The sequence below is a fragment of the Silurus meridionalis genome, chromosome 5 (assembly GCF_014805685.1).
Source record: "Silurus meridionalis isolate SWU-2019-XX chromosome 5, ASM1480568v1, whole genome shotgun sequence".
Classification (NCBI taxonomy): domain Eukaryota; kingdom Metazoa; phylum Chordata; class Actinopteri; order Siluriformes; family Siluridae; genus Silurus; species Silurus meridionalis.
This window is the reverse complement of record NC_060888.1, coordinates 14,343,418-14,353,123: the sequence shown is the minus strand read 5'-3', so window position 1 is coordinate 14,353,123 and position 9,706 is coordinate 14,343,418. Positions and strand designations below refer to the sequence as shown.

The 9,706-nt window shown below is 35.6% G+C and overlaps 1 protein-coding gene across 1 annotated transcript; it reads right to left on the bottom strand.

Moving 5' to 3' along the window:
- Positions 1 to 1,226: 1,226 nt before the first annotated feature.
- sash3 (SAM and SH3 domain containing 3) lies at positions 1,227 to 7,834 on the bottom strand. The gene is made up of 8 exons (XM_046849721.1): positions 7,601 to 7,834; positions 5,984 to 6,076; positions 4,314 to 4,448; positions 3,951 to 4,095; positions 3,668 to 3,810; positions 3,137 to 3,349; positions 2,795 to 2,939; positions 1,227 to 2,328 (listed from the first exon to the last, which is right to left on the bottom strand). Exons 1-8 carry the CDS (start codon positions 7,661 to 7,663, stop codon positions 2,105 to 2,107), a joined length of 1,161 nt encoding a protein of 386 aa, XP_046705677.1. The 5' UTR covers positions 7,664 to 7,834; the 3' UTR covers positions 1,227 to 2,104.
- Positions 7,835 to 9,706: the final 1,872 nt, after the last annotated feature.

Here is a 9,706-nt window from a genome sequence, read left to right as displayed (position 1 = left end):
TTAAATTATACTAAATCTTACTATATTTTGCTTGTCCATGTATCATAACTAGTGGGTATTAATAAATACACACAGCTGTCGTTCCAGGTCCCTATTTAATAATTACAGTGAGGAAAATAAGTATTTGAACACCCTGCTATTTTGCAAGTTCTCCCACTTAGAAATCATGGAGGGGTCTGAAATTGTCATCGTAGGTGCATGTCCACTGTGAGAGACATAATCTAAAAAAAAATCCAGAAATCACAATGTATGATTTTTTAACTATTTATTTGTATGATACAGCTGCAAATAAGTATTTGAACACCTGAGAAAGTCAATGTTAATATTTGGTACAGTAGCCTTTGTTTGCAATTACAGAGGTCAAACGTTTCCTGTAGTTTTTCACCAGGTTTGCACACACTGCAAGAGGGATTTTGGCCCACTTCTCCACACAGATCTTCTCTAGATCAGTCAGGTTTCTGGCCTGTCGCTGAGAAACACAGAGTTTGAGCTCCCTCCAAAGATTCTCTATTGGGTTTAGGTCTGGAGACTGGCTAGGCCACGCCAGAACCTTGATATGCTTCTTACAGAGCCACTCCTTGGTTATCCTGGCTGTGTATTCCAGGTCATTGACCAGCTCCTCCCGTGTAGTTCTGGGCTGATTTCTCACCTTCCTTAGGATCATTGAGACCCCACGAGGTGAGATCTTGCATGGAGCCCCAGTCCGAGGGAGATTGACAGTCATGTTTAGCTTCTTCCATTTTCTAATGATTGCTCCAACAGTGGACCTTTTTTCACCAAGCTGCTTGGCAATTTCCCCGTAGCCCTTTCCAGCCTTGTGGAGGTGTACAATTTTGTCTCTAGTGTCTTTGGACAGCTCTTTGGTCTTGGCCATGTTAGTAGTTGGATTCTTACTGATTCTATGGGGTGGACAGGTGTCTTTATGCAGGTAACGACCTCAAACAGGTGCATCTAATTTAGGATAATAAATGTAGTGGAGGTGGACATTTTAAAGGCAGACTAACAGGTCTTTGAGGGTCAGAATTCTAGCTGATAGACAGGTGTTCAAATACTTATTTGCAGCTGTATCACACAAATAAATAGTTTAAAAATCATACATTGTGATTTCTGGATTTTTTTTTTTAGATTATGTCTCTCACAGTGGACATGCACCTACGATGACAATTTCAGACCCCTCCATGATTTCTAAGTGGGAGAACTTGCAAAATAGCAGGGTGTTCAAATACTTATTTTCCTCACTGTACATTTATTATTGTTTTTTTTTTCAGGAAAACCAACAATTCTGATGCACTTTGTTTGTGCTGTACATTTTTTTTTATTAATTTTTTTATTCCCCTATTATTGTATTTCTTTACTAATGTTTGCAAAATAGTTGACCGTAAACAAGACATTGATAACATAAATATGACAGAAAGCTGGCAACTGAAGTAAAAATGACAAAAACTATACAGAAAAACACATACAGGAATGGATGATTGTACTTCGACATGTGTAGGACAAAGGCAGTAATAAAGCATACAGCCAGTACTCTTTCAATCCCATTTTGTCACAGGCTGTTTAGAAAAATATAACAATACATCGGACATACTGCATTGTACATTCATAATCAAAAGGCATTTAAAAATATTAGATCAAGTAGTTATAAAGTTAAAATATTTTGAATATACATGAAACTATATAGAAAGTTATTCAATTACTATATAGAACTATATAGTAATCCAATATCTATTATACAGCATAATTTAGGCCAGATAAATGTATGACCATAACCAACAGACAAAGTGTCAATGTCCATTTTTATTCTGTTTACAGCATAAAATGTGTGTAAAAGCAATTAAAAAAAATTCTAAGAATCTTCTCAGAATGACAGAAACAAAATGGCCACTGTCCATTCACAGTGAGATGACTGTATAAACGCTCTCTGCTGCATCAAACAGAAATTAGATTATATTCATGGTCCCTGTAATTCAGCATTCTTGACTTAACATTGGAAGCAGGTGTGCCATGTTAGTTGGGCTGCTACAAACACTTCTGCTCCATCAATGAAGGAAATTGAGTCCCTGAAGCACAGCGATAGAGTTTTTCCAGTGTTGATTCAATACTCTCAGGACTCCTCCTCCACAGTCAGGTCTTGCAGCTTCTTCTCAACTGTGTCAAGCTGTGTCTCTGTTTCTGTATCTTTATCTTCACCAGGTCCTGTTTTGGCCTCCATTTCACTCTCCTCGCGCCCATTTGTCAGGTTTTCTGTGCTTTCATAGCAACCAGAGTCCCGCGGCATGTCAACCTTCTCCTCAGCTTTCTCCGCCTCTTCATCAGACTCTCCCTCAGCTGCAGAAGAGACAATAGACTTGGAGTTTTGAATTTATCCCGATTATTGCAATAACCACACCAAAACAGTTACTAAATGCTGATCATCTATACACCTTTGAGTAAGTGTGGTCAGTATTAACAGCAATTGTTGTGCAGTTAACAATGTGATAAGATGTACATGACCACTTTGCTTCAGGCCAACTGTGTGCTCAATTAGAAGAGCTTAAAATGTGGCTATTTAAATAAGAGCTAATGATGTGCATGAATGGGCAGAGTGAAATTAAGCTGATTATTTTGTGGAAGTGTCTGCTATAAAACTTAACATCTGTGTTGTTGCCTTCTTTATTCTGCTTAATTTCTCAGCTGGTTTGAATGTCATCACAACTCTTTAGAAAGACTGCTAATGGTTAACAGCGAGTTGCTTACTCGGAAAACCTCAAGGTGGAATAAACATAACAGGAAGTAAGAAACTGAAATGACATACAATCATGAAGCAATTCAGCTGCTGTCAATATCTTGGTGCGCTGTTCAGGATCTGTGATGTTTAACTCATTCAGGTGGGATTCCTTCAGTCCACTAAAGTCCTCCAAACTTTGGAAGCCATGCATGGATAGAAGAGATTCAAGGTCCTAGACAAAAAAAAGAAAACTTCTATTACAAAGGCTACTACTTATATAAGTACTTTGAAACAACATGTATAATAATTGACAGCTTCTCCTTCATGTTTTAGTTCTTTTTTGAATGTTTATCTTATCTTGAGTCTGTGTGTATGAGGGCGTTTTTGAAATTATGTACACACATGCACACACAGCTAGTTGAAGCTTACTTTAAGGCCAATCCTTTCCAAAACTTCATCCAGCGTTTTCGGCTTGGGCTTATTGAACTGTCCCTGACTGTGGCAACGCTTTCTCCGAGGTGGTGTGTTCTCTTCTGGGAGCACTTCGACATATATGAACTTAAAGGAGCCCACTTTGTTATTGAGCTTTCCAGTCCAAGTGCCTACCGGTGGCTTCTCAATGATTTGGATGATATCACCTTTCTGTGATAAAAAATAGAAAAAAATAAATAAATGTATTATAATACACAGAAAGACAAATGCTACATTTAGCATTTTAAATGCTTTTTCTGCTTGCTTTTTTATTTGGAATTTCCTTCAATGTTCTATAGTCAACATGAACCTTTTCCAAAAACTAGTATTATCAATTTGAAGAACCTTTGAGGTTCTTTTGAGAGCACAATATATTGTTTAATGCAAAGACACTTATCACATTTATGTGCGAGTTTGTAGAATTCAAAAGAGTGTTTAATATATTTATATTCAATTTGTTATCCAGTGTTTGTTATTTCATAAAACAACCTGCAATTTGAGGCAGTCAATGTCATAGGGACTGGGGGTGAAGTCAGTGTGCACACGGGCCCTGCCACAAAATGGTCCATTATAAGTGTTGTCCATACTGTCCCTCTGACTGAAGCCACTGTCCAAACTTTGCCTGTCCCCACCTATGTACAAACAGCAGAAATTTTTTTTAATTGAAATAATACTCATAATAGTGACTTTTAGTTCCTGGAAGAACATGAAGCACTGCATCACGAAAAGCAGTAGCATTTTGTCATAAAAATGTGGTTACATGAGGACTTACACCCAGACAACTGACGACACAGGGGATAATGTGTGGTGTCTTCTGAACTATTGGAACACATAGATATCCGGTTTCCAGCACTCAGATCTGGAGTCCAGTCATTAGGGGATATTGGAGACATTGAGCTATCTTCTCCACTCTCAATCTGCAGAAAAGAACATTACCTTTATTTAAAAATTAAAACGTATTACAACATATTTTAATACAGTGTGCTTCGGACTTTCTATGATCATCCACAAGGGGGAGACATAATCAATAATTTGCATGTTTTTTTTTCCATTAGCTATTAGTATGACTTCCCTCTTTCTAATGGACAGATGTACCTATTCAGACAATTTAATTTGTGCCTTTTAATAAACTCACCCCTTCCTCTGCAAGAACTTTCTGTACCATCTTGGATGTCTTCCGAGTCATTGTGCGACTGATGACGTTCCTCCATTTCTTTGCCAGCTTCCCACCGTTTTTTTCAGAGTTCTCGTGGACTTCACTCTCTGGCAGCTAAGGGGAATTTGGCAGGACATGTTTAGGGTAATTCTGTAAGATAGTTTGTAGATGTTTAACCTAGCCTTAACAAATAATCTGAACTTTCACTGTGTCTATAACCATAACTCCAACCCTACTTTCAGAAAATATTAATTCTTTTTCAGGTAAAACTTTTTTTTTTTGTAGAAAAAAAATCTATCTATCATCTTACTATGTCAGTTTCACAAGTTTAAAAATGTAAAAATGTAAAACAACGTAAAAAGTATTTTGTAATTAAGCAGGGAAATCATTTGGGTCACTGTTACAAATTTACATTACACAATTAAACTGTTGTCAGAGTGGTCACATGGTATTGAGTGATCAATACCATGATCGCTTTCTGCCCACTCATCCCTTCATGTCTCATATGCATATCCACAGCATCCTGACTTTTTATTTGACTTTTTTCCCCTTTCATATTTTTTTGCCATTGCATGTAATTATAACAAAGTGTATGAGATAAAACAGGGCAAAATGCCTTTGCTCTTTATCAATCAAAAATTGCACTTTTGTTCTTTATCAACATTAAACGCACTGACTAAGACACAGCTGTAATTTTACAGTAAAATTGAATAATAACATTTAGAACTGTCAGTCCTTATTACATTTTCGGGAGGTTTACCATTGCTTTTCCAAAGAACTGAGAAATACACAATTCAGATGAAAGATTCACCGGTTTCAACTGAGCCACATTTCCAGTAAATCATCACCACAGTGACAAGCATGTGCTCTTCTGTATGTCACCTTCTCTTTGGACGTTATGAGCAATAAGTAAATGCTGTAGATGCTAGTCTTTTTGAAACAGTTGCTGCCCAGGTGGCTTTGTGTTTGAAGATGAATCATACAGTAAAATGAACCCTTCAGTATGCAATATGCAGAGCTGTCTATCGGGTGTTAGATTTTCATGTTTTTCTCAGAAGCTTGCTCAGGCTCTATGCTTGGCTAGCTCAAAATGCGAATGATATCCTGAGTAAAATTCAAATTGTCCTTGTGGCTTATATGTCATTTTTTTTAATGGTTTCGGTCTCCCAACACGGGACCACTCTTCTGTACGTTTTGAAGTGCAACTGAACTATTTGCAAAAAAACCTGAACCTTATTGTAGACTATTTGTCCAATTACAAGAATGTGTATTTCTTTGTATAACAAGAATGATTGGGTCTCTGGTGTCTGTATACAACCGATTAAAAAACAAAAAACAAAGCTGAAAACATTTTCCAAAGAGTTTTGCTGATTTCAGTTTAAAAACAAACAAACAAGCAGGTCTACCATGATGAAATGAATGACAATGACATGAATTTCACTTTTTAACATTTACATTAAATTTATGCACATTTCACACATTTTTAAAAAAAAATATTATATCACATTTACGATTCCCAGATACATATATATATATATATATATATATATATATATATATATATATATATATATATATATATATATATATATATGTATCTGGGAATCCTATGTGATTATTCTGTAAAGTTAATCTGTAAGCAATCTTACCGACTCCTCCAGTGTGAGCTCAGGATTCACCACAGGTGAGGATGGCTTTGGCTTCATGAAATCTTTAAAGCTACTGGACCTCTGGAGTGTCAACTGTTGACACACACAAATTTTACTCAGATGGGAGTGATGGTAATAAGTATACTCAATGCTTCATACCTGCTATGAGAGGCTTTTCTTCTCACAACAGCTATAACTTTAATGATAGCAACATTTAGTCTGTGGCTCGACACTTTATTCATAGCACTGAGGTAAGTCAAGTGTATTTCTTAGAATGATGACAGATAAGCTTAAATATCCTGTGTTCATGTTTATATTTAGGGCCATATTCTGTACATTGCATAATTTGGAATAACTCATAAAACTTTGAATATACAGTGTGTATTTTCAAAGCCAAAGTGAGAAAGTAAGCAAGCCATAGCCTGCTTTCAATACAGAGCAAAATGTTTCCAGGATGGGCCTGCAAACGTTTTGCAAAAGCAGTGACGTTGACACTTCCTGTACTGAGAAAAAAGTGGCACAAAATGCTGGGTGGAGATATGAGACAAAGTCACATTGTACTAAGAAAATGAAGCTTGGCACTATCTCAACCAAACCATGCTATGCTAAACCAGAACAACTGCCGATCCTGTTCTCAGAAAGCATTACTATGTTTTTAATATTTATGTTAGAGTATTTATTTAAGGCCATTTGTTAACATTTTATGTATATATATATATTTTATGTATATTCATATATATATATATATATATATATATATATATATATATATATATATATATATATATATATATATATATATATATGAATTATGTCTAAACTATAATTATTATAATTATCATATAATGCTTCTATCCACTTAATGATATTTACTGCTGAAATCCTGTGAATTTAAATAGTTTTCTTTTTGCACATGTATATTTAGTGTTGTTTTTTAAGCTAGGGAGATATATCCAGGGCTTTGTCAGTTGCCTTTATTTACTGAAACTTGTGGTTGATAAACAAAAGAGGTTAAATACAAAAAAAAGAAAAAAACAGGGTTAGTGGAACTACGTGTAGGTGGTGAAGATTCCCAGTAAATGAAAACGATAAAAGTACGCCGACTCTAAGCAGAAATGTAAATGTCACTTTGAAGCCTTTTCATGAATCTCAAAAGTAACTTACTCTGAAGCTTATGAGATAAGAATAAATTCAGGATGTATGATGACGTTCTGTGTCTCTACAGGAAATGCTGCACAACCATTGCAACTCAACCTGAACAATAATATGGTGATGAATAAAACTCTCTAGTCGTACTTTAGTCCTTTGACCCAAGCAAGATGCTTAACTCTTGCATAATTATTTTAAAGGTCACATCAAGGACATTCAGAAAGTATGAAACCATAATTTCTCTTTATATGATATTTCAAGTAAAGATCACTTAAAATTCAGGAGATTTTCACGGTTTGCTTTTTACCAATTCTCACTTGATGTAATCATACAATTATACAATGTGCAGTGTATACTATTATAAATTCAATTCAGATCATTTAAAACCCCAGGTAAAACTCCATCATTTTATTATTAACCGCCTCCCCAGCAGAGATACACTACTTGAACAAAAAGACACATTCTCACCTTCTTCTTCTGCACCTGACCCTGTTCCTTCTCTGAAGCATTTGAAGGTCTCCGCCGTAACATTGTGCTCAGAGGTTGATGATTTTACTTAAGGAGAAGAATTCTAGCTGTAGCGTTAAGAAACTTTTCTCAGCTACACCAACGCCTGCCAGTTCTACTGTCACCCAATAACAAAGCCAAGAGGAGGAAGAAACACAGAAAGCTCTTTTCTTTCTCTCTGCTCTGCTCTGCTGAGTGAAGAACACTGAATGAGGGGAAGTCACATGACCAGACAGGAACTACTTTTTTCTATATGTTTAATTTGGTTAAACAGGTTGTTTATATCGGTTTACAGAAAAATCTAATTCACAGCACCTGGAAGGGTTTGGGAACACTTTTTAGAAAGTTGATTGCTTATACAGTCTGGTATAATTTTGTCATTATTTTTTTCAATTATTGGTAATTATTTTAGAAATAATTATTATTTCTGTTATTAAAGTATTTCTGCTCCTAATCTGCTCAAAGCAGACCTTTTTAGGCTCATATAATAAATACTGTATCTTAAAGCTTGAAAAGCAGAACAAGAGAAGTGCTTGCATTCATATTACAAAAGAAACGTCGGGTAATCTAAAAGTTTGGAGATGAGTCATTCTTGTGCGTTGAAAACTACCTTTCAAAACTTTGCAAACTTTGTGTCCTCCACATCCACAGAAAGTGTAACCTGAACAATGTATGACCCATTAAAAACCAACCTTTTCAATAAATATGTTAGGTGAGGTTATTGTGAATTGTGAAAACTACTTCTAAAATTAAGTATGGAACAAACTAATTCAAAAGAAGTATTGTCAATTCTCTCCTTTCCAGTGTGAGCTTTGCCTTTTGGTAGATAGCGAACAGAACTGTGTAAGTGAACTACAGAGGAAGTACATATGTGTGTGTGTGTGTGTGTGTGTGTGTGTGTGTGTGTGTGTGTGTGTGTGTGTGTGTGTGTGAATTAGTACAGTTATTTTTGTGTTGGATGGCCACATGATGTCAGGATGAGTGGTTGTTTATAGTCATCCACATACACATCTGATGTGTAAATTTTCTTCACAATAGGCAATAAAGCACATATTTTATCTCTATGCAAAGCTAAAACTAAAAAGACAAAAAACTAAAAAAAACCCTACATAACAGTGGATAATTTTTTCAACAATGAGCACAACTGGATGACCTCATTGATCTTAACATCTCCTTTTGGTTAACAAAAGTTCCTCTTTCTTTGTACTGTATACAAAGAATTGCAACAACAGCATAGTGACACAAGTTGCATTTGTTGACCTTAATGGCCTTTATATAAGACATGTAAAACATTCAATCTCATCCTGTTGTTCAAAGCCAAGTGAAGCATGCACAAAGGAGTGAGATAAAGAAAGAAAGCAAGAGAGGAACATAAGAAGAGCGGACGTGCTCAAAACCACATTTACACTTTCCTGCAACTCTGGTAGAAATGTTGCCAAGCAACAAGGCCTTCCGTGGTATTTGTGCTTTACTTGTGGCAAAGGCAAAAAAAAAAAGAAAAAAAAAAGCTTACAGTGTGAGCCTTGGAGAAGGCCCAGCACAAGAAAATTTATATACATGAAAATTTAAGATAATATCTGTCTCTACTATTGTCTTATGTGCTATATTTAGGTTCAGAGGTTAATTTCAATTGTTAATTTCCAAGAAAGCTTTCATTATCTTTATCAATGTTTTTGCGTTCGATTACAATCTTGATTATACTTCAAACACCACATAATATTGGTCCCTAATCCTGCTCCGGGGGATCTGCTGCCCTGCAGAGTCCAGTGCCCACATCCCATTAATTAAAGCACTAACAAACATTTAAATATAACCATTGAATCGCTCTGTCTGATGAATATAGTTTACATTACATTACAGCGGGGACTTTCAAATCAGTGCTGGGGACACAAGGTGTTGCATAATTTAAAAAAATAAAAAAAATTCCTTGACACGACTCAATGGATATAATCATAAAGAACTTAATAATGAGTTGAGTAGATCAGGAGAAATTCAGAATGCAGACCCTACACACCATAATATCTAACACATGATTAGACATATCTACTGCATGTATAAATGCCATGG

Bases quoted from the DNA above. Each gene is read 5' to 3' on its own strand.
- sash3 (XM_046849721.1), bottom strand. From the start codon at position 7,663: ATGTTACGGCGGAGACCTTCAAATGCTTCAGAGAAGGAACAGGGTCAG. The intron at 3,811-3,950 runs GTAAGTCCTCAT...GTTTGTACATAG, and splicing joins GTGTCGTCAGTTGTCTGGGT to GTGGGGACAGGCAAAGTTTG. The intron at 3,350-3,667 runs GTTGTTTTATGA...TTTTTATCACAG, and splicing joins TTGACTGCCTCAAATTGCAG to AAAGGTGATATCATCCAAAT.